This window comes from Drosophila navojoa, chromosome 5 (genome assembly GCF_054131105.1).
Source record: "Drosophila navojoa isolate 15081-1374.11 chromosome 5, UAZ_NAV_1.0, whole genome shotgun sequence".
NCBI classification, from domain to species: domain Eukaryota; kingdom Metazoa; phylum Arthropoda; class Insecta; order Diptera; family Drosophilidae; genus Drosophila; species Drosophila navojoa.
In genome coordinates this window covers 12,600,071-12,625,500 of record NC_142893.1, presented here as the reverse complement: position 1 = coordinate 12,625,500, position 25,430 = coordinate 12,600,071, and the positions used below count along the sequence as shown (strand labels likewise).

At 38.9% G+C, this 25,430-nt stretch overlaps 3 protein-coding genes across 15 annotated transcripts; 2 read left to right on the top strand and 1 right to left on the bottom strand.

The window, feature by feature from the left end:
• Positions 1–95: 95 nt before the first annotated feature.
• Jra (Jun-related antigen) lies at positions 96–1,826 on the bottom strand. The gene is made up of 3 exons (XM_018104996.3): positions 1,671–1,826; positions 923–1,495; positions 96–858 (listed from the first exon to the last, which is right to left on the bottom strand). Exons 2-3 carry the CDS (start codon positions 1,464–1,466, stop codon positions 545–547), a joined length of 858 nt encoding a protein of 285 aa, XP_017960485.1. The 5' UTR covers positions 1,467–1,495; positions 1,671–1,826; the 3' UTR covers positions 96–544.
• A 15-nt stretch (positions 1,827–1,841) lies between these two features.
• RpL29 (ribosomal protein L29) lies at positions 1,842–2,571 on the top strand. Of its 2 annotated transcripts, XM_089261477.1 has the most exons (3): positions 1,842–1,968; positions 2,154–2,269; positions 2,355–2,571. In XM_089261477.1, the coding sequence occupies exons 2-3, from the start codon at positions 2,168–2,170 to the stop codon at positions 2,481–2,483; spliced, it is 231 nt and encodes a 76-aa protein (XP_089117603.1). In that variant the 5' UTR covers positions 1,842–1,968; positions 2,154–2,167; the 3' UTR covers positions 2,484–2,571. The 2 variants fall into 2 exon arrangements, with proteins under 2 accessions (XP_089117603.1, XP_017960494.1); XM_018105005.3 differs by lacking the exon at positions 1,842–1,968 and having other exon boundaries at positions 2,097–2,269.
• A 381-nt stretch (positions 2,572–2,952) lies between these two features.
• Arms (Ankyrin repeat-rich membrane spanning) lies at positions 2,953–25,176 on the top strand. 12 transcript variants are annotated; one of them, XM_089261620.1, is made up of 13 exons: positions 2,953–3,667; positions 18,139–18,273; positions 18,343–18,540; positions 18,594–20,154; positions 20,237–21,449; positions 21,510–21,688; positions 21,751–21,983; positions 22,047–22,217; positions 22,290–22,496; positions 22,604–22,633; positions 22,725–23,064; positions 24,419–24,706; positions 24,777–25,176. In XM_089261620.1, the coding sequence occupies exons 2-13, from the start codon at positions 18,163–18,165 to the stop codon at positions 24,965–24,967; spliced, it is 4,722 nt and encodes a 1,573-aa protein (XP_089117746.1). In that variant the 5' UTR covers positions 2,953–3,667; positions 18,139–18,162; the 3' UTR covers positions 24,968–25,176. The 12 variants fall into 12 exon arrangements, with proteins under 12 accessions (XP_089117746.1, XP_089117743.1, XP_089117747.1 ...); XM_089261617.1 differs by lacking the exon at positions 2,953–3,667 and adding an exon at positions 8,246–8,849; XM_089261619.1 differs by lacking the exon at positions 2,953–3,667 and adding an exon at positions 10,526–11,010.
• Positions 25,177–25,430: the final 254 nt, after the last annotated feature.

Here is a 25,430-nt window from a genome sequence, read left to right as displayed (position 1 = left end):
TTCTTCTTACAAACAATATATATAGAATACTTGTTCATCTTATAAATAAACATGGGGGTAACCATATGTACATCTAGAACTAAATAAAAAAGTACTTTTCAAAAGCAATAAAATAGAGTTGCAGCAAATAAGGCATTGCACGTTAGTATAATTAGAGTTTAAGCACAAGTTAAATGGTCTATATATGTATTTATATAAAAATAGGCACTCCAAGTTAAGTGTTTTCCATTAATCAGCCGGTAGACTCACTGCAGTCCGTCAAATGGTCGATTGTTTCGATTACGACATGATTGCTTGGAAGTGTATCTAGGTCGAAGGTATTCGATGATGCATTAAGTAAAAGTTCTAAAGAAATCTCTTGTTCCAAGGGCACTGTCGACAGCAGAACGACACCGCTTTCCGCATCCACAGCCGTTTCGATGGCATCCTCAATCCCCTGATCTTGTTGCTCATCTACCTCCTCCGGCTCGGCTTCTGTATCATTGTCGTCCGATATTAAACTTGACATAAACTGCTGCACAGTCTCCTCGGTATTATCCTTATGTTATTTGCCCGCTAGCAAGCCGTCGCATCCCGCCTCCACATGCTCCATGACCTGTTGCTTCAGCTGGGCCACGTGATCCTTCAGGGTTTTCACAATACCCGCTAGGTCCGCGTTCTCACCCTTAAGCATTTTCACACGATCCTCCAGCTTTGAGATGCGCTCCAGCTTACGTTTGCGACACTTCGAAGCTGCCACGCGATTCCGTTGACGTTTGCGCTCCAATTTAATCTTTTCTTGGTCTGCCATATCGATAGGGCTGACTGTCGGGGAAGCCACGGCGTTCTGTGGCTCGTCCTTAATGACGGGAAAGCCATCTATGATTAAGAAATATTGATTAGACTCTGCTAGATTCCGTAATATACAACTAATAGTACTCACCCACGCTGGTGTACGTAAACCCTCCACTGATGCCATTATTCACGGCTGTCATCGTGGCGGGGGCAACAGGAGCTGGATTGCTAGCAGCTGTTGGAGCGTTGGTATTGTTGCCCAGAAACGCCTGCGAGTTTTTGCTGGTATGAAGATTCTGAAGGGCTTCTTCGAAACCCTTACCAAAGGCCTCTTGTTCCGAGGTGATGGGGCCCACCTTCGTGGGGAATACTGTGCCCGGCTGTGGCGTTTGCAACAATCCCCCAGAGAGTAATATTTTTTCAAGGTCAGGCGTGTTGAGTGTTTTTAAAGGTACATCGGGTGAGTCTATGAGCAGAGGTGCCATGGCGCGCTTATTCTTCTTGTTGAGGTCCAGGAAGGCAGGACGCTTGCTGACGTTGGGAGTTGAAGCGCTATTGGGCGTTTGAAATTCCATTGAATCCTCGGTGCCAATTGGATCTGGTTCCGTTTTAGGTACTATCGGTGCGGCGGTCGCGTTACTACTATTTGCATTGCTGGCGAGCGCAGCAGCGGAAGCGGCAGAAATTTTCATTTTTTTTTTCCTTTGAATATGACGTCAGACTGATTACAAAAAACGAAAGAGGAAAAAACAAAGCAAATAGTAGTGGGTCGCTGTTGTGATAACTTGTTTTAGATGATGACTCATCGCTCCCCTTACCAACCCGCCCGTATTATACGCTTATAATGGCAAGTACAAAAGTCGTGTATGACGGTCAAGTGGCTTGACCTTGCTTACCAATTTCTAACACAGTGTATTTTTACCGGCAATGTTGTTTAATTTTTGCAACTAATATATGAATAAACTCGTACTTTTTAAAAAGAGTTTAAATTTTATAACAATTTAAACGTAAAGACAATTGCGTTGTAATTGGTTGGTTTTGCTATTCACAGTGAAATACTCCTGATATTGCCACATGTATATAAAATGGAAACCAGCTGTTTTCCCACAATATCGAGTGGAATTGTCGATATAAAGATGACTATCGATATTGTCGCTTCTTCTTCCTCTTCTTTTCCGCTGTGCTGTCAAAAACGTAGGTCGCAAGTAAACTAAATAACAATTTTAATTCTGCTCAAAAGTGTATTTTCTGATGCCATCGGCATCTCTTTCATTGAATAATGATGAAAATAATCTATAAATTGTGTTCTCTAATGAAAATTTGTTGCTTTCATGTTGTACCACTTATGGACTGGTCGCCGACTTCTGCCGCAAAAACAGTTTGATAATTCGCAATGGCCAAGTCCAAGAATCACACAAATCACAACCAGAACAAGAAGGCTCATCGCAATGGCATCAAGCGCCCCATGCGCAAACGCCACGAGTCCACCCTGGGCGTAAGTAGAAATCAGCAATATGATAGGATAGATTACCGTCCTCTGACATACTCCATATTCTGACATATTCCATATTGTTCCACAGATGGATGTCAAGTTCTTGATCAACCAGCGATATGCACGCAAGGGTAATCTTTCCCGCGAGGAGGCAGTCAAGCGTTACAAGGAGCGCATTGCTGCTCAGCAAGGCAAACCCAAGCCCGTTAAATTGTAAATTCCAGGCAGCATTCGATATTGTTTTGAGTGCAAATTGTGTCTTAGAATAAAGGAAAAATACTTTTAACGAGTGTACATATATCTTATTTATGATTCTGTATTCGTTTCGGTTAGTCAAGGGAAAGTGGTACTAGTTTCTTGTGTTGATTTATTATTGCTCTGCAAAGTAAATAAAACATTTGTTAAATTTGATAAAGCAATTTAAGTCAAATCGAATATGAATTACATTTTATATCCGATTGCGCTTTAAAGTGCAATTAAAATCAATAGAAACCAATTCCAATGTGTATTCAAATTATAAGAAAAACTGCCTTTCAAAGATACAAAATTTAAAAACTTAATTTTGCAATAATAGTTTACATTTCTTATATCGATAATTCTTCGCGCTTTAGTAATTGCGTTTGGCCATATTATGAACGTTTTGGCATTTGTCAATCTGGCAACATTCTTTTCGTACCAGACATAGCCAAGCAAACAATTCGGCGACTAGCCAATTGTATGAAAATTCGTAAGCGCGTTGCCCATTGTTTGTTGGGTAGCAAACGGCAGCGAACGTAGAACTGTTGTTCGGTCGCCATATATGTAACTTAATTTAATAATAGTACAATTTATAATAGAGTGTGAATATATTGTTTCATAATTCTATTTAATATACAGTTCGCTAATTATGTAAACAGTGAAGAACTACTGCTTAAATTCAAATGCAAATAGTGAAAGAATCATTTTTCGCGCAGTGTGCTGCTGCGAATGCTTGGTGCTCATCTATATGTACGTGAATATGTACATATATATTTTTTATTGTGTGTTCGTGACAGTTTATTTCAATTATTTATAACCGACATATTCAATTTTAACTGTTAAAGTGCTGATGTTATTGAAACTAGTGTAAGAGCCAATGCAGGCGTAATTGTAATCAGTTTTTATCGACGTTTCATTGTCGGGCATACAAACTCGCATACAGCGACACACGTGCGTGTATACATACAGACAAAACTACATATATACATACAAGTACAGACACACATACACACAGGGCAGCGCTCAGCTGTGCTCAGCTGTCGTTTGTTGTCAATGTGTCTGATCCTGCCAGAGTGTTTTGTTTTTGCGCGGCAAATTTGTATAACTGGCTATCGTTCCTATAATAACAATAACAATAACAACAACAATTGATTGATTTAACCGGTGAGTGTCATTGATATAGATATATCGGTAGATACATATACATAAATCAACTTCTGTTCTTACAGTATTGATGAAAACAATCCAAATTTGAGCTAATTTCAAATTTGTTATTTAATTTGATTCAGTAATGCTTAGTAAGACATTAAATCCAAACAGCAATCCATAGCAAATATTCCACAGGCACGGTTAGTCTATTTTCCATGACTTTTGTAGAATTTCGCATTAACTAAAGAGGTGCTAATTAATTTAATAATAATGTCATTTGTGTGACCAATCAATTTTAATATTCTCTGTAGAGCCAAGTTAACAAAATTTCACAATATATTTATTTTTAAATGCCAAGTACAGTAGTGCAAAGTCATAAAACGATATGTAGGAATGTGAAAATATGAAATGTATTCATTCTTATTTTATATTTTAAGCAAACAAAAAGAAAACTTGCTTTCTTTATTTTACGTTTTAAATAATTCCATTTACCCTTGATTTATTTCTGTCATACGAATGTTCTCTTTTCTTTTCTGCTCAACTTGGTATTTGCCAGTCATTTGTGGCTAACGAGCATTTAATAGGCGGAATTGAAAATGAATTACTTCCCATTGGAGGTGTGGGGCACCCCACAAAGTCCACAGAGTATACCTTTGTCGTCATTCGTCATAATTGAAATGAATACGTCTTAATGCCAGCGCACTCGAAACTAAGCGCACTTTATCTTTGTTTCTGTGCCAGTTTCTATTTGCCAACTGGGTTTATCTACAAACAAATGGGCCGATAAGAAAGCTAGTTGTGTAGATATATATACAGAAATACGACAATGTCTGTATGCACAGTTTATATATGTCACTCTGCTATTATCAATCTGCCGGCATTTCGTCTTGTCAACGGATTATTAAGATTGCAATTTCTTCATTTGATTAATTAGCCTTATATTTTAGCATATTTATATACATATGATTAAACTTAGGCATTGAAGGTAGCTTTATCGAAAATCTAAGTAAGCTTTAGCTGTTTTATTGATAAGTATGTGTGAGTATTTCCCCTATTATGGATTGTATACAAAATGTACGAAAATATTCATCGAAATGTATTTGTAAAGTATTAAATATATAAATAGTGCCCATACCAAATGAATGATGTATTTATAAGTATATTAATTTGTTCTCTTTTAAAATGTTAACTTAAACCACTTAACTTTTCAAACCACCCTTTTTGTGACTGCATACTCAAACTGATATTTAAATAGTTATTGGGAGTGCCATAAATCAGTTGTAAACAAAGCTTGAAAAGAATTTCCAGCTCATTTATTATTATGAGAATCGCCTAGCAGAGTTATGTCTGCTTTACAATTATAATCATATAAATAAATTGTTATTTTGTTGACATTACTTCTTATATGCGGCTCTACGCTGGAAGTTATGAAAGCTATTTAAGCAGTATATTTTGAGCTCTGCTAGCAAAATATCTAGTTATGCCAAATCAATTTATAGAGTATATTTGAGACTCTCGAAATACCTGTCTCTTAAATATCCGATCAGATTAATACGATCAATAACAGTACACAAATTGATGTTAATTTGTTAAAATTAATAAATCAAATCAACTGCAGATAAGCATTCAGCGAATACTTTGGCAGTTGCTTTCGAGCCTCTGAGAGTGTCAGAGATACATTAGATGTACGCGGCTTAGTGATATTGAAATATATTTCTAGTGATTAATCAAAATCTAAAATGATGGATAATCTGCCAGTTTATTCCATATCTCATTTCATGGAATCCCAAGCACTAAGCGAACCGGGAGTCACGTATAGTATGCAAGTAAGTTTTGCCGATGTCAGCTATCGAATTTTACGAATGACTCATCAGTAGCTCAAAAAAAGAAAACTTGTACTTGTTATTTGATGCATATTTTTATATATACCTATATATGAGCTCAGATCTATAGAAATCAAATGCTAAGCTAGGTCAGAGTTGTACATTTTTTTATATATCAGCAATAAAAAGATTTAAGGAACATTTAGCATTAACAATTGCAGAGTTTCCTTTAGACCACTTTGAGTTCAGATGCAATTGAAATACATACATATCTATAATATAGAAGATAGCGGATTGATATGATAATAAACAAAATACTTAATCAGTTCATGGTGGTCTTTTGTATAAGCAGGGGTATTTCATAGTCTGTTATTTTGATTGCTTAAGTCTATTCCTTGTGGGTTTCCCCGACGACTAGCTTTCAATAGTGATAACCGGAAAAGCTGAAAACAATGACTGTTTTCCTTCCACTGGCAGTCAACGTTTTCCACGTTTGTTGTAAGCAATACAATTCTGAAGTTTAATGAACTAAGTGTAATGATTGTCTATGATACTACATCATTGTTTCGACTTTGTTCGGTGTTGTTGTTTTTTGTCTCTGCTTTGGCTATTCTGGGAATTGTTGATAGACCGACGGCAGACAGGCACAAAATTTCACTCACAAATTGCTTGGCAAGTTGTATAAAAATAATTATATTTGTGCAGTTACATATATATACAGAATGTATATACAGGCGCATAAGAAAAGCATTATATATAAGTATACATATATAATTCTGTTAATAGGTATTGTTTCTCTTACTTAGAATTGCTGGGTTTGACATTACGACGTTTGTTTTTAATGCAGCAATAAAAAAACTTGAAGTAATTAATATTAATTTGTTCGTGATGGAGACTAAAAATGGGCAAAGGGTCTTACAGATTTTTGATTTAATATATATTATTTTGTATATTATGATATATTAATATATAAAAATAAAGGCAAGCTTAATAAATTCTATATGCAGGCCGAGTTCGTAGATTGTATTTTATTTATATTTAGTAGTACATAAGTCTAGCTACCTATATCTATTTAGCTAAATTTTATTTATATTTTTCTATACATGTAAAACAAGATCCAAGCTTGTTTCCTTACTATCTCTCCACATCTTTATTATAAACGCGCCCCAAAGTATGCTCTATGTTGTTCATTTCCATTTGAAGTAACGCAAGGCCGTTATAAAGTCTTCATTAACAGGTTGTTAAAAAGAACTGTCTAGATTTGTTAGTCTTACAGCTGTCTTCGTATGGCTTAACGTAAAGTCCTCATGTACTATCTTCATAATTGATATAGCAATTATTTAAAAATTTTTGCTTTGGAATTTCACCTATACATATGAACATAGAATGCATACTTGATATGTGTTTGCTGTATTATATTATATTTTACGTTTTATACATTTGTATATACTATACACCAATTATAGTACATATTATCTGCAAAATTTTAGATATTTTCTGGTCGAGTGATTTCGTGTCGATTATTATTTTCTGATATTTAGTACACATTCAATTGCGCGGTCCCATGGCAACTATAATAATGGTAATAATAATACAGCTTTGCCCAACGCCTAGTTACTTATATATTGTAAATGGGCTTATAGATACGACAGACAGGAATACAAGGCATAGTCTGGTATTAAGATAATAAATAATAAAAATTAATTTTCATACTTCAGGTAATTAAACAGAGTAATATATCTATATATATAGTTAACATTATGTTATTATTATGTTGACTATATTATGGTTAACATTTGTATTCTGTTATGCATCTGCTAACTAAATATTTCCAATTTAACAGTCTGTTATCTTACCTCAATTAAATACGTGTGAATGTGCAGTCAAAATCTCTTCAATTTCTCTCGTAGGCTCAAACATAATTGAGTTCATATTTGGTGAACGCTATGTCAACATAAAATGCCGTTCCGCTTCTCTGTGTGCTTTGGGCTGGGAGTAGACAGTCAACGGACTGGCGTTATCAGCCAACGAGATCTGACTTAACTTAACGAATACAACTATATGTCAGACAATGAGCAAGTGTATGAGAGCAAGAAGAAGAGGGACAGAGAGTGTTAGTCTGCTCACTCATTGTTTACTGTCTGTGAGAGCTGCCGTGCGTAATTTGAACGTTCCTTTCCACCGTTCCACAAGCAGACAACAGTTATTACGATAACTAAATACAGGCACAGCAGTAATTAGTAACCGATGTGATTGCTCATTTTGGGCGCCTGTAATTGGAGTGTGTGTGGGAGTATATGAGTATGCGTGTGTGTGTGTGTATGGGTTGGTTTTGCACAAGTTTAGCTGTACGAAAGCGCCGTTAATGTTTCGCTAAACTCTTGTATTTTTTTATCAAAATGAATAGGTAAAGATCAGCTAAACGGGAGTGCGCGACTAAAAGATTATCTGTAATTATAGTTTATAGAGGGGATGCTAATAAAATGTTAATTAAATTAGGGAAAAATATAGGGAAATTTCGTTAACGAATATGAATGTAAAAACTATACAAAAAATATAGAAAATATAATAAAATATTTCTGTTATTGCGAGTTGAAGATCTCGAAGAACTAGGTATATATAATATTCTGTTACAGGATATGAAATTCAAGAAAATCATTATGATAAGCTACAAGTTCGTTACACCCACTCTTCCGCATAGTTCACTTATAGGGTATACGAACTGAAGAGAATGCTAGGCGCACATGTTGTGAGCTGGCTGCATTATTTGCCGTCGCTGCCTGTCCAGAACCCGGGCATTGCCTGCGGTTAGTTTTCCAGCAGTGCGCGTTGCGTGTGCTCGACAGCTCGAATACGGCGCGACGAGCTAAAAAATAAAAATAAAAATGATAATGATAATAAATGAAAAACGGAATTAGAAATAATATTTAAATCCGTTGAATCTGTGTGTGCTGACGAAAATAAAAAACCTTAATTAGTATCAAAAAGGTTATCAGCGGTAAATATTTGATCGGCGCATGCAAATAATTGGCACGAGCTGAATAAGTTGCGCTAAACGGAAACAATTTCCCATTCAATGTTTCGCTTTTTAACTGTTTGTTGTGTATTAAATGTACGCTTTAGTGTATAAATAAGTGAATAGCACAGGCAAAATTCAGCAAAAAAAATAACTGTGCAAAATGGTTCGCACGCCCAAGTTGGATCAATTGGGGCGCGCCTACTCGGAGATGTCGCCCCTGAATCCCTCATCGCCGCCGACCTCCGCCGCGACGACGAGCTCCGGTCGTGAGCGTCACGATTCCGGCGGCTATGGCAGCATATTCCCGTTTGGCTTTTTTCGCAGCTCCTTTGGGCGCAGCAATAACTCCGTCCAGGTGGGTAATTTCGATTCTACGTCTGCCGCAGCGCCGGCTCCACCATATGTTTTGGCTAGCTTATCTGATAAGCAGAGATATTTTGGGTAGACTTGGGTAAACTAAACCAGCCAGACAGGCAGCAGTCAAATTAAACATGTGTTCTAGTATATATATATATAATATGTATATATATGTTCCATCTGTATTTAATTTATTTTTTATGTATGTGTGATGTACACAATCGTATGCTGATTAGAATTCTACAAACTGTAAGTCGATAGCGACAGAACTTCGTCATAGACATTTGGATTTCTTTTGCGCATATATAATTAGGTCCGTAAAAAGTCTGTTGTTAGTGTCCTAACTCTTAGCCAAAAAGTTTGTTTAATTATAATGAATTTTATGTGCACATATAGAGATAAGAATGTTTTCCAGCCCTGATGTTTAGGTACTTTTTGGCAGCCTAAAAGTATGCGACAGTTAATAAAATTTATAGGTCTACGTTCAACTTATTTATAATAATATTTTTAAATTTTCTCTATGTGTTTTATATATAGATGTATTCTATAGGCAGTATGTATGTATAATAAATAGTATCTGTGTATGTTATTCCACATTTAGTATCTTTAGAATCTGCAGATAGGTTCTTTAGATAGTATCTTCAGATAGTATCTTTAGATAGTATCTTACGATAGTATCTTACGATAGTATCTTTAGATAGTATCTTCAGATAGTATCTTTAGATAGTATCTTCAGATAGTATCTTTAGATAGTATCTTCAGATAGTATCTTTAGATAGTATTTTCAGATAGTATCTTCAGATAGTATCTTTAGATAGTATCTTCAGATAGCATCTTCAGATAGTATCTTCAGATAGTATCTTCAGATAATATCTACAGATAGTATCTTCAGATAGTATCTTCAGATAGTACCTTCAGATAGTATCTTCAGATAGTATCTTCAGATAGTATCTTCAGATAGTATCTTCAGATAGTATCTTCAGATAATATCTACAGATAGTATCTTCAGATAGTATCTTCAGATAGTATCTTCAGATAGTATCTTCAGATAGTATCTTCAGATAGTATCTTCAGATAGTATCTTCAGATAGCATCTTCAGATAGTATCTTCAGATAGTATCTTCAGATAGTATCTTCAGATAGTATCTTCAGATAGTATCTTCAGATAGTATCTTCAGATAGTATCTTCAGATAGTATCTACAGATAGTATCTTCAGATAGTATCTTCAGATAGTATCTTAGATAATATCTTCAGATAGTATCTTTAGATAGTATCTTTAGAAAGTATCCTTAAATAGTATCCTCAGATAGATACTATAAGTAGTATGTTTGGATATTATCTTTAATTAAAATCTATGGCTGTACAGGACTTACTACGAATTGCATATTATATGTAATTTCAATCAGTGAATGATGACGTATAATACTTTTCCGATTTTTTCATTTCGGTAACTTGACGTTGATTTGACGAACAGAGCTATAAACAAGAACATAAGTAATGAATCTCTGTTAATTTATAGCACCGAATCTCTAAAGCTCGCTGTGGCTGTAAATTACTATTGACACACACTGTTAGCAGTTATAAAGTTTATTATGGACTGTCATAATGGAAGGCAACATTCAAAGCAATCGCCCTCCACGGGCCGCTTCACTTCAAGTCGCTGTCTTTGATTCAGTTTTGCTCGTTACGCAGTCTGGAATGGTTCGTCGCGATGATTCCCGAAGTGTGAAAATAATTACCTAAAAAGAGAAGTTATTTCAATAGAAAAGTTTTCCCAGTTGCAAATAGGAAGTTGAAGTTGTTCCAACGGTCTGTTTTAATATCCGGCGCTTATCTGCGCGCTTATCGAGCGTGTGTGTGATAAATTCCAATTGTTTGTTCTATTAATTAAAAGTCAAATGTAAACTGTGTGGCGCCATGCATTTCATCCATATATGGAACATGCATGCAGCTTCCAGCAGGCAGTTCACTTAGAACACCACAGGCAAGCGGTCGAGCTTAAGTTATTAATTGTTGTTGTTTATTTTGGGCCTTTTTTTTCTTCAATTTCTTCTCTATTACCTGGAAGCTGTAAAATACCTTCAAAACGGAACTAAGCGGCGAGAGTTTAACCAAAATGTTTAAAGCCCGTTTGAAAACGCATCCGGGCGAATCCGAGGTGTGTGACATAATTAATTTAAGTGTAATTTAACTACAAATTAAGTTGTGTGAAGGCTAAAAGCTTTTTCAGCTATAATCTGTGTTTAATATATACGAGATAAGCTAAAGATAACAAAATGATGAGTGCATTTGGTAGATGTGTATATATAGAGTTATATATACTCTTTGCTTAAGATAAACTATAAGATAAACAGACTAGATACACTAGTTATGGGTTATAGTATAGATGAATGCAGTTTTAATCTGATTGGCCAGTTTAAATTTAATTTAAATTTAAATTAATTTAAATTAAATACTCAAGCTATCAATTATTAAGTGGTTTAAATAAAAATCTAGCTGCAAAGCAGATGGAAAATTTGTAATTCCCAAGACAAAAGCAATATTAATATTATAAAAATTTAAATTATAATATAAAATTGTTGGAGCCAGCTTTGAGAATTCTTTCGCCTCAGGTTGTTTAAGATACTGTCTTCCATTTACATCATATTCCCATCTAAATCTCTACCAAAGACTTCATTATTTGAAGCTCTCAACGCATATGAACAGACTTATATGCCATATAGAACTATTTCACGCTCCACGATTCGATTCCCTTTTTGAATGTCATTCCACTTGATTGTGTTGAATCAACAATTGGTTGTGGCTTGATCAATTGAGTATGCAGTCAATTAGACAAGGCAAGGCATCAAACGTTCAATTGTTGTTGTTCAATCAGTATTAAAAAAAGAAAGCGAAAAAAAAACTGCTGCAAATGCAGAATAAACTAAAGAAAGAACATTAATAAAAGTATAAAACATGCCATATGTGAGCATACTTAATAACTAATCAGTTGGCCCAGGCGGCAGCTGCTGCAGCTCTCAATCCATAGTCCGCGTCATTTACTGTGTCGACTCATAAAGAAGCGATAAAAAGAAACGAAAAGCAAGAAAGCAAAGAACTCAAAACACGCAGAAGTGAACAGCGATCATGCAGCCGAATGATAAAGCGCCAAAGCTTAAACAAAAAGCAACAGCAAAGCCATCAACGACAGCAGCTGACCCAAAGGCGACGGCGACGGCGAATGCGACAGCATCAGCAGTAACAGCAACAACAACGACAGCTACAGCAGCATCATCCGTAACCAGTTCAAGCGACGTCAAGGCGTGCAAGCAGCGCACAATTGGGGCTTTGGTGCGTGGCCTGCACGATACGGGCACCCATGATCTGCAGTCGCTGCAGCGTCCGCTGCTCGAATGGGACGAGCATCGTGACTTTCGCAGCGGCCAATCCGCCACGCGCAGCACAGGCAATCGCACTCTGCAGCGACAGCGTGGCACAGAGATTGCGCCGCATGGATCGCTGCCGCGTCTCGTGATCAACATTGAGAGTAGCGAGTCGCTGCCAACGGATGCCATGGGCAGCAGCAATCCAAATACGCTGTCGCCCTCGCCCACGCCGACGCGTTCACTCACACCGGACAGCCATGGCCAGGAGCTGAATGGAGATGCGTGCAGCGGCAGCTGCAGCGATCATCAGGAGCACAGCATAACGCCCCATACGACGCGACGATTCAGTCACTTTAATATGGCATTGCGTCGCTTCTCCCACATCCATGTGAATGTACTTAGTTTTCTTTCTCTCTCTCTCTCTCGCTCTCCCTTTCCCTCTCATTGTTTGGCTGGCTTTAGCTTCTAATGCCCTACTCCTCTCTATACCTATATAACCCGTCCTGGTTCTATAAATGCAACATCTAAAAATAAACATGCTATGCAACTTTTTCTGCTTCTTCTTCATGTTGTTGTTGTTGTTGTTCATTGTTGTTTGTTGTTGTTTGTTGCATTGCTCTCCTGCTCCCCCTGCTTCCCCTGCTCCTCCTGCTCCTCCTCTACTTCTCATGCTGTCGCCTATGAGCCCAAACACGTTGAATGCTCTTCTGTTAATTATTTGCCTTGTCGTTCAACTTCTTGTCTAACCACAACAAACATCAGCCAAAAATAACTTGATGTGATTCACTAAACAATTAATCCACATTTAACAGCTGCTCAAACTGGCGAACAACCATTGAAGTTTGGCAACTAACATATCTATTTTTGGTATTTTTACAACTTGGCTCAGCTTTGCTATCCATTAGCGATTATGCAATTTAATGTCGGAGGTGCGTGCTGACTGAAATAACCTTTAACATATTAAATATACTTAAGAGCGTCATGCGATAAACAAACATTAGTTAGGGCTGACTTACTGTCGGTTCTGTGGCTAATTCAGCCACTAGATAGAGCTAAAAGATTACTTCTAATTGGTAATCGGTTATGAAATGTCTTCAACCTATCGAAAACTGTCCATCAATGGGTGGTTTTTGACGCATGAGCTGCTGAGACTATAATGTATTAGCCTAAAGTAAATATGGCTATAAATTTGTGGGAAATCCGCAGTAATACAATTATTATAAGTATAATTAATATTGATTATCTTTATATTTATTAAAATAAATTAAATATTAATATTGTTATTATTACTATTATTATTATTACTATTATTACTATTATTATTATTACTTTTATTACTATTATTACTATTATTATTATTACTTGTATTACTATTATTATTATTATTATTATTACTATTATTACTATTATTATTATTACTATTATTACTATTATTATTATTACTATTATTATTATATTATAATTATATATATTTTATTATTCTTGGTAGTATTATTAATAACTTTCAATTCAAGCTTTAATTACTACTTTTGTTAATACTATTTAAGAAACAAGTCGGGGCGTTACCGACTGCATAATACTTTTACAAGTCTCAAAAGGAACTATTTTTTTTTTGCAATTTGTCAGGCCCAAATTGTATATCTCTATTTAATACGTTACTAGACGGAATATTATAGAATTTTTAGTCCCTGTTTTCAATATAGAAATTTGCATTGCAAACCAATATACCCTCTTTAAATCGTGAACCAGTAAAAATACCCAAAAGTAACGCCCATTATATTACACTACTTTCACTTAAAGAGCAAGTTAAAAACCCAAAATGAACTCTTCTGATATTGCACTAATATACCCCTTTCACTTCTTGAGCAAGTATAAAAACATAACAGTATAGTTACTATACATTGCACTGCCTGCAGTGACCTTCAGCATAGACTAGAATCGATTAGCTTTAAACTAGTCTAAGCTCCGAAACTCGATTCTCGCAGCTCGAGTTGTCACTGCGCAACTCCCTCATCTGTCGATCACTGCAAAGGAGGGAACTGAAGTCTCCGAAGGCGCATTATCAGCAGCAATAATCAATGATCAGTGCGGCTTTCACATATGTAAAGATTTTACACTTAATTGGAATCGGAAATTTTCAAAAACATTAATCAAGCTGCATTTATATGCAGTTGACCCAAATTTGCGGTGATTTTTTTTCTTGACCAAAGCCAAAGCCGACGTCAAAGCCAAAGCCAAAGCAAAAAAAAAATCACCATTTTCATGCGAACAACAATAACAATATCAATAACTTATGCAGTTTCTTGGCTCAGCACAAAGAATTTATTGTCTACGTTTATTCAATTTGGCTGAAATGCTTTGTTCAATTAACTAATGGAGTAAGCCGACAGGGCGCGAGCCAGCAGAAATTGAAAATGTATATTTAATTGATTAGCAATTAACGAGTGCAATGGAATAATACCTAAACAACGAGACCCAAGTTGTGCGGTTGCAGTTGGCCTTTGCAATGCCAAAGTCGTAAAGTAAAGAGAAACTTTTTCTTATGTCCGACGGTGTGCGCTTAAACTGCGCCTTAAGAGCAGAATTCCAGCTAAACAGCATTGGTCATTGGTCACCTGGTCATTGGTCACATCTCCCGCACAGCATTTTAGCCAAATCAGCCAGCCAGTTGGCCAGCTAGCCAGCTAGCCAGTTGGCCAGTTAGCCAGTTAGTCGGTGGCAGTGCGTGTTTGTGGCAAGAGCGTGCGCGGCAAATGTGCAACAGCTATTGATTGCTCTAGCCAAATTGGCAAACAAGTTTAAGTGGCAGGCAACAACAGCAACAGCAACAGCAACAACAACGAAATCAAAAACAAACTAAATTACAGCATTTCATTGAGCGCGCGCACACTTTTGAGCATCCGCAGATACAGATCTCTAACTGTAGGCCCAGACAGTATCTGCTTACATGTGCTGCTGTTATTCGTAATCAGTGACGGGTTTTTGGGCAAGCGGGCGGCAGCGGGACGCGGTTCGGGTCAGCTTGGCTTGATAAGCGAGAGACAACAACGTCATGCGACGATACCACCCGACACCAGACACCCGACTAACCAAGCAGCACGACCAAGCGACAGACAGACCGACCGACCGACCGACCATCCAATAACAGCAGCAGCTTGCACATGGCTCGCATTCAAAGCCAATTCGTCGTGCCGTGCAGAAGCATTCTTTGCGAGATAGTACAAATTAAAAAAAAAAAAAAAATACACAAATAAATAAATATTAAACGAATATAACAATTAAAATATAAAATACAATTTATTACAGTTAAATAAAAAAAAAACTGTCGCTTGCTTTTCTTTTCTTACTGAATTACGTGTATCTAGTCTTAATAATAAATCATGAGCTGATAAAAAAAAAAAAAATAACAACAGTCGTGAAGAGAACTTGTCTTAAATAAATATAAAAGCATTTCGTTTACAAATATTTGAGATCAACTAGAGCCAAGTTCGTGCGCGCGTTGCAGTGTCGGCAAAATGAAATTATCCAAAAGTTTCGATGAGTTAATTTTAAGCGCATCGCGCTTAAGCTTAAATAACTTACGTTCTCCCACAAAGAAAAAAGCCAAAAATGTTCGTATTTATTCACAAATAATTGAAAATACAGCTAAGCTAATAAACACACATATTTAAACCAATATTTAAGCGTGCAATATTTAACTGATTTGCAGCAAGTGACGTAAATCTAGACTTACTTTCTAAGGAGAGAAAGAAAGAAAAAAGAAAACAAAATAATATTAAATAATAATAAAGAATTAAAATTTAAAAGAAATATAACAAAGCTTTATATATTATTTTATGGAATACAAAAAATATTAATAATAATAATAAAACAAAACGAAATTCACCGTGAATATATAAGAGTTAATATTTATTAAAATTTTTGTTTGTTAAAAAGTTTCATAAAGTATTTATTTATTAAAATTTTATGTTTCGTAAATATTTTTTTTTGTCTACTTTAAAACATTTTATTTTTAGTTAACTAAGATTATTATTTTTATTATTCATATTATTTTTCTAAAAACGTATAAATATTTTCGTAAGTTTTTTTTTTATTAATACAAAATTAATATATAACAAAAAATTATGCACTATTTAAATATAAACAAAAATTATTTATATACATTTTTATATTTATTATTATTTTTTTTAATTATTTAAAAGTTTTGTTTATTTAATAAAAATAATATTTTGTTTATATATTTTTTTATAACTTAAAAAAAATTAAAAGACTAACAAAAATTATTCTAACGTTTGTTGTTGTGTGAATTAATATGCGACGCTTTAATGTGTATTAGCACTTAGCGTTATTTAATAGCTATGTCTATAGATGTACTTACACACACACTTTCCTTGTTAGTTAATGAAAATAATCTTACACATTTACTAAGATGATACCTTAACGCTTCACTGTTTACAAAACATTTATTTATAAAATATATTTTCGCGCTTCAAAAAACGAAGCAAAACAAAAATAAATTCTGATTTGTCTCGCGAGTATTTCCCTTAACCAGATTCGTTCCCATCTTTCTTGATCTCAGCAGTCAGTTTAATTTACTGCAAAACGTGAGTGGATATCTATTTTGGAGTGGCAAATACTCGTAATCTCGCTTTTTTTTGGCGCAATCATAAAACACGAAGGCAAACAGAGAATCTAATTTCTGTGAACATTAAATAAAAGAGAAGAAGAAATATTTAATTTTTCACGAGGAGGCATTATAATACGATAGTGAGATATGTAAACCTATAAATAGATCAAAAAGTTTGAACAGGGATTTTGTTAGATTAATGTTTGATCAAAATCAAGATCATGAAAATAGTAGTGAAACTAAATGTACTCTGCTCGGAACGTAAGAAGTTTATCATAGAACTGTCAGAGGATTGCTCGCTTCAAAAATAAGACCCTTGGAATAGACGTGGCCAGCTGCGTAGATTTATTTAAACAAAGTCTTATCAATAATGCAATATTTTTGTATATAAGGATTTTGTATAGATAATTGCTACCTATTTAAAATATAATGATCATTGTTTACTATGCTCTTTAAAAGGGGCATTTTAGCTTCGGTAATTCATCCTCATTTCAGTTCGTTGTAGGCGCCATTATCAATATATTTTTTTTAGCTAAGACCACACCTCAATAATTTTGACAGCTCGTTGTCGTCAATCGTTCGGAATGGACTTGACATGTTTCAGTTAAGTTGACAGTCGCAAGGTATTCGCACGCGCAGTGCAAGTTTATCAATTAAATTTGCTGATCTTAAAAAAACGATACGCGCTTCTTATCAGAGATTTTATCTCTGACATTCAAGTAATCGATCTTTATGTATATTTACTTATTTCCTAATGATTGCTGTGATTCCAGCTATATATTCAGCTTGAAACACTTAAATCTTACAGTTTAGTATAAGCGATTGGGTGGAATATACATATAAGGATATTAGGAAATTATAAAATTGTTTTAAAGTTTTTCCCTTAAACTCATCTAAAGATGTAAATGCTTCATAACATCATTTAGTTATTATATTTAGTGTTGTTTAAGTCCATATCCTTTAGGCACTCCCTTACGTTCTTTGAGTGTAGTTCATTTGGTTCGTGTTCTATTTATCAAACAAGACTTTGTTCCTCCTCTAACTTGAGCATGTGACTTGTGTGTTCACATCTTGTATGTTGATTTATATTTAATTAAAATATGTTTTGCTTTAACGTAACGCAATTAAAACACAAGAACCGCCGCCCCCAGCCCCACAAGCCCCCCTTAATTGAGTTATACCAATAATAAAAAAAAAAAAACTAAAAAAAAACTGCATGAAGTTTGATTAATCAACATTTAAAACATTCTGCCAAGAGATAATTAACTCTACCTTATTTGTCGCCTTCGTCTAGAATATAAATCGATACGGAGATTCCATGGGTTCGCTCGGACATCGCGCGGTGCTGCAGTACATTGACAATAATGATATATCCGGTCTTCGCGCTATACTCGATAGTCGCCATCTAACCATCGATGATCGCGATGAGGTAAGTGATATACGATATATATTCACATAATATCTATCAAGGGTATCTAAACTCTAACTTCATTTACAGAACGGAACTACGCTGCTTATGGTCGTGGCCGGACGTGGTCTGACCTCGTTCGTGCGTGAGTTTTTGGCTCGTGGCGCCGATGTGCAGGCCGAGGATCTGGACAACTGGACGGCGCTGCTGTGCGCCACGCGCAATGGTCACCTGGATGTGGTGCAACTGCTGCTGGATCATGGCGCCGAAATCGAGCATCGCGATATGGTAAGCAATGGCTGCCACTCAAGTATTTATGGTATTCATGATGCGACTTGCAGGGTGGTTGGACTGCTCTGATGTGGGCTGCGTATCGGGGACACACGGATCTGGTGCGCCTGCTGCTGGACAAGGGAGCCGATGGCAATGCTCATGGCAATTACCATTTGGGCGCGCTGCTCTGGGCGGCTGGCCGTGGCTTCAAGGACATTGTGGAGCTGCTGGTGCAACGCGGCGCCAAGGTGAATGTCGGAGACAAGTATGGCACCACGGCTCTGGTGTGGGCTTGCCGTCGTGGCAACGTTGAGATCGTGGACACGCTGGTCAAGGCTGGCGCCAATGTGGACACCGCCGGCATGTACTCATGGACGCCGCTGCTGGTGGCTGCCGCCGGCGGCCACACGGACTGCGTCACCTCGTTGCTGGAGAAGAAGCCAAATGTGAATGCCCTCGACAAGGATGGCATGACAGCGCTCTGCATAGCCAGTCGCGAAGGCTTTCAGGATATTGCCGCTGCTCTGATAGCTGCTGGCGCCTACATCAATATCCAGGATCGTGGTGGAGACACGCCGCTGATACACGCCGTCAAGGGCGGGCACCGTACGGTGGTGGAAGCGTTGCTCAAGAAACACGCCGATGTGGATATCCAAGGCAAGGATCGCAAGACGGCGATCTACACGGCCGTGGAGAAGGGCCACACGCAAATTGTGAAATTGCTGCTGCTCACGAATCCCGACCTGGAGTCGTCCACCAAAGATGGCGATACGCCGCTATTGCGTGCCGTTCGCAACCGCAATCTGGAGATTGTTCACATGCTGCTCGATCGCAAGGCCAAGGTGACGGCCAGCGATAAGCGTGGCGATACCTGCCTGCACATAGCGATGCGTGCTCGCTCCAAGGCCATTGTCGAGGCGCTGCTGCGCAATCCCAAGCACAGCCAGCTGCTGTACCGCGCCAACAAGGCGGGCGAGACGCCCTACAACATCGACTCGCTGCATCAGAAGACCATATTGGGTCAGGTGTTTGGTGCGCGACGCCTCAATACCAACGAAGACTCGGAGGGCATGCTGGGCTATGAGCTGTACTCCTCTGCACTTGCCGATGTGCTCAGCGAGCCCACTCTGACCACGCCCATCACCGTCGGCCTCTACGCCAAGTGGGGCAGCGGCAAGAGTTTCCTGCTGAACAAACTGCGCGAGGAAATGAACAACTTTGCCAAGCAGTGGGCGGAGCCGCCCACCAAGACTGGCAGCCTGCTATTTATGGTTTGCCTGCACATCTCGCTGCTGATCGGAACAATTGTGGGCCTGAGCACGTGGTCCGTGCTGTGGGGCGCACTGGCTGCAGTCATCTTCTTGGTGTTGGCCTATCTCCTGCTCGCGGCGACGAAGTACTTTAACTACCAAATGGACATGTTTTGGGCCTACTCGGTGCTGCATGCGCTGGAGAAGCGCATGACTCGACTGCGCCTCATACTGCAGGTCACATTCTGCCATCCGCCCGGTCCGCAGGCCGACTCCCAGCCCAAGCCCGTGCGCTTTCACTTTGCGGAAGCGAGCAGTGCCTCGCCCACGGGCGACGGCGCCGTGGCGCACATGCTGGCCTCCCTGCTGGATGCCATTGGTGCGTAGTTACTTAGCTAATGATGCGGATATTGTGATACATATATAAATGGATATTAACTGAACTCTATTTGCCTTTGCAGAGTCACATTATGGCTGGCTGTCGACGCGACTGTATCGTGCCTTTCGTCCCAAGTGCCTGAAAATGGATGTGGGCTGGCGCTGGCGTCGCATGTGCTGCCTGCCCATTGTGCTGCTCTTCGAGCTCGGCCTGATCACCCTTGTGGCGGGCATAGCGCTGATAGTCGCCTACTTTACGCACGCCAATGACGTTGAGCGCGAGCAGATTCTGGTGGCCGTCTATGTGATTGCTGCGGTGCTGGTGACGCTCATCTGCACGCACTTGCATGTGCTGGCCAAGGTCTGTGGCTCGCTGTTCATCTCGCACAAGCGCCAGCTGAAGCGGGCCGTGCGCTCCAACGAGAATGCGCCCCTCACTCTGCTGGGCGCCGAGGTGGCTGTGCTGACGGATATGGTCAAGTGTCTGGATGCGTTCACCAATCAGCAGAGTCGCTTGGTGGGCGTCATCGATGCGCTGGACTCGTGTGATACGGAACGCATTTTAACGCTCTTGAATGCTGTGCAAACGCTGCTCTCCTCGCCCAATCGTCCCTTCGTCTTGCTCATCTCAGTGGATCCGCATGTGATTGCCAAGGCCGCCGAGGCCAATAGCCGCAGACTGTTTACCGAGGGCGGCATCGGTGGTCACGACTTCCTGCGTAACTTGGTCCATCTGCCGGTTTATCTGCAAAACTCTGGATTGCGCAAGGTGCAGCGTGCCCAAATGACGGCGCTGCTGTTCAAACGAAGCGGCGCAGACTATCAGGTGGACGACGGACCCTCGCTGGGCCATTCGGTTTCAGCGCGACGTCTGTCCAATGCCTCGGAGCTAATGTCTAGTCAAGAAAAGCTACGTGCGCCGCACAATGCTCAACGCGGTGGCGGCGGTGGTAAAAAGTTACGCCTATCGGAGTCCGTGGCCAGCTCGATTGGCTCCAATCTGCATAGACTGGGCCAGAATCCTCAAGGAGTGCTTGATCTGTCGCGCATTGTGCTCACCGATGACTACTTCAGCGATGTGAATCCGCGCAGCATGCGCCGCCTCATGAACGTCATCTACATCACAGTGCGTCTGCTCAAAGCATTCCAGATCGACTTCAGCTGGTATCGCCTCAGTTCCTGGATAAATCTCACCGAGCAGTGGCCACTGCGCGCCAGCATGATTGTGCTGCATCACGATCAGTTTATGGACACCAATGCCGATGAGAACATCTCGCTGCAGAGTGTCTATGAAAAGTGAGTTAGACAAGCTTAAAAATAATTAATTACTTAATAACTTAACTTGAACTCTTTCAGAGTTCGCCCCAAACTTGCCTGTCTGCGTGAGGCGGCGCCTCTGCTCGAGCTGGATCGCGATGAGCGCAAGTTGGACGCGTTTCTGCAGCTGCATAAATCAGATTTATTGGTCGCGGACTTGCGCATATTTTTGCCCTTCACAATCAATCTGGATCCGTATCTCAGAAAGGTGCTCAAAGGTAAGTGATTGCCGAATGAATTCGCAATGAACATTATTTAAGAACATTTCCCGCTGCTGCAGAGGATCAACAAATCATCGAAGACGAAGGTTCGCTGGTGCTGCAAACTCGTCCCAGCATCACGCACAGCATGCGCCCACATCCGCCGCCAACAACCTATGTGCCTTCCCCTCAGGTCTATCCGCCTTACCAAATGCTGCAGAACGACTATGTGGCCAATGAGCTGCGCTCGCGCCATCTGAGCGTGATGGAGCCAACAACACCGCTGATACCATCGCCCAGCGAGTCCTTTGGCGTAAGACAGAAATCTCATTGATGGAGAAAACATTTACTATAATTTGTCAATTGTTTTACACAGGATGATATACTGCAAACAAGACTCACGGACCTCACCGTCGAGGGCGTCATCAGTCTGCTGGAACGCATCGAGGATCTCAAGCCAGCGCTGCAGAAACTGGCGCCTGTGCTGCGTGAAAATGCCATCAACGGTCGCGTGCTGAAGCACTGTGAACTGACGGACCTCAAAGCGGTATATGTAGCTGGGATATTATATTATATACAGATTTATCTAATCTATAATTCACTTATTTACTCCATGCAGGTGCTTGGGCTGAGCTTTGGCCATTGGGAACTGTTTCGACTGCTCATTACCACGCTGCGCGATGTGGAACGACTGCCGCGCAAGATTCGGCCACAGCCCTCTATAGCAGAGCCCCCGGCTGCTGTGCCCGTGATGCGTGAGGTGCCCGAAGCAATGCCAGCGCCTTCGCTGTCACGGCGGAACTCTGTCAGTCATATGGAGAAACAGGTTAGTAATGAATGGGTTAGTTTTATATATAAAGCTGAAAGCAGATAGGATATTCCATGTACATAATTGTGTTTATCTTTGTCTCTGTCTAATGCTTACCGAAATAGTCAAAAATCCATGACTATGAGTATCTGCAGGTAAAAGAGCTCACATAGCCGAACTTTAATCGAGTCCATTCTAAAATGATTGTATGTATATAAATATAATTTGAAATCTTGTCTTGTGCAGGTTACGCTTGAGGAGCAAATGATTTGCGGCGCATTGCAAACATTGAATGAGGAGGCTTTCGAGGATGTGGCCAGCAGTGAGAGACCCAGTCCGTCTGGTTTGCCCACAGGTGAGATGTTAGCTGCTGCCGCACAGCTGCAATTAGCACCCATTCGCGAGTCTTCCGAGTTTGGTTCGCCGTCCGATGAGCAGAAGATTCACAATCTGCTGCAGTACAACATCAACAACAACAACAATAATAATAACAACAACAACGAATACAATCGCAGTGCCAGCTCGCATTCGCTGCAAAGTCTGAGTGCTGGCGGAGCTGCCGGCGGCGGGCTCCAGATGCGTATGGGTAATGGCAATAGTAGCAGCAGTAACGCCGATTTGATAAACGTGGGTGGTGGCGGTGGCGGTGGCGGTGGAGGTGTTGGTAGTATGTTCTATAATCAGCATGGCTTGGCGCACGGTGCGCGTCCAAGGTCGATTGCCGATGAGCTGCTGATCGAACCCATGACGCCCTACAGCCAGGTGCCAACGGTGGTGGTGATGCCCAACTCTGATAAGATTTACGATGATACCAAATTATAAAATTCCTCTACTCTATGTTTACCATATACTAACAAACATATCTGTATTACAAAAGAGCTTCCTAACCAACGAACCTGTAAAAGACAAAAACAAAAAACGATTCGAAAGCTGAACAATTGAAATAATTATATATATGAATGTACTTATATATGCATCTACATTCTTGTGTCTAGTGTCTAGGAGTAAGAATTATTATAGCATATATTATATTACTATAGGTATTAAGGAACAAACACACTTGTATTTGGTGTACCTTTAGGTCTGGCATAGTTCTTAAGAGACATTTACTAACCAATTAGTTGTCTAACCATATATACACTAAACTATATATTATATATATACTATCTATATATATGTGCCATTATCAAACCTTGTTGACAAGTTGAAAACGCTTTTGCAATTTTATTTAAACGATTCTTCCATAGACATGGCTTTTATATACTATTTAACGCATTTTAATATATGTATTTGTTTTTTCTATTTTATGTTGATGTTTTTGTTAAATTGGCAATAGTTCATAAACAACCTAATCTAAACTCTAAAACCTTGTGTTCAGGTTTTTAACTATTTACAGTATTTTGATTTATAGTATTTGCTTATCTTACAAAATGTATTCCAAAAACGACTGCACGATTATTTAAAATTAGTTTTAAGTTGCCATACAAACAAAACACAATCATAATTAAAATGAACAACTAACCAAAGCTGCTTCCACGAGCGAGTTTTTAACTTGATAATATGAAATATTAAATAAATAACCATATGAACAACTTTTTACAATTGCATTTTTCTATGTTCGACAAAACAAAATAAAAATGGCTTTTATTGCTTTCTATTGAATTTCGTTGAATAATGCATGCAAACTTTAGCTTAGCTTGTAAATATTTATTAACCAATGGTGTTGGGTAAAAGAAAACAAAATACTTATATTTAAGATCTATATAGATATATATGCATCGTGGAAAAGGAGCTCTGCACTGCCATCAAGTCGTCCATCAAACAGAATAAATCTGTCACGAGCATCATCTGGTTGCTAATTGTGTTCGCTTTGTGTTCTTTCCATTAGCTGTAATCCCCCTAGTCCTATATTTCTAATTTTATACTTATCAAATTTGTAGACCTCGATTTGTCCAGTGCCGGTGCCCTGTTTGCTCCGACGCTGCTCACCTCTGGCTCGCCAATGCAGCAGAGGCGCGACTCCATATTGAAGCAGCAGGGCAGCGTGAAGTCGGAGAAGCGCGTATCGATCAAACAAACGCCCAGCAGCAGCAATTTGGCTAACATCAACAATAACAATAATAATAACAATAATGCCTCAAAGGTGGAATACGTCTCGGAGCGTCAAGTGGAACTGGCGAGTGGGCCGGGCAGCAGCAAAGGGCGCTTAACCACCAAGCCGCCAGCAGGTAATGCTATTTATATAACATACATATTTATATAGTCCTCTATTAATTATCTTTTCTTTCCTTCTCTTAGGTCCCCGGCCTGCCTCGCTGATCATAACCAAAAATGACTCAAATGCGCAATTTCAGCTGCTGCGCTCCACGTCCATCGAATACGAGGATATCGAGGCACAGCAGCGTGCCTCAATACGAGCTATTAGGACCACACTGCTCGACCAGCAGGAGGATGAGTCGGCGCCATTGGTGTTTACGGTGCGAAAATGATAGGACTGCAATGACTGCGACCAGCAGCAAGAACAACAACAAAAACTACAACAGAAGATTCAATATGTGCTTTTTACTTAGTGCCACTTAAATTAAGTTACAAATAGGCTGTAGTTCGTGTAACGCGTGTCACTGTTCAACGTTGTAATAATTTAATAATGCTAGAAAATGAATTGAATGAATATATACACTTACTATTATGAATTTAATATGCGATCTACATGAATATATGCATACAAAAATTAAGACAAATAAATTTAATAAAAAACAAACTTTACAACCAAATGAAAATGTTTTACTAATAATTTCATTTAAATTTGATCATATGTACGAAAATCAAATGTATTTTGTTACGTTTGTTAGCGGCTTTCCGAACTACCATTACCGTTATGAGTATCGACGCAAGTGCGAGTCAATTTATTCAACTAGTTCAGTTCCGATAACTGGCCATTTATCGATATTA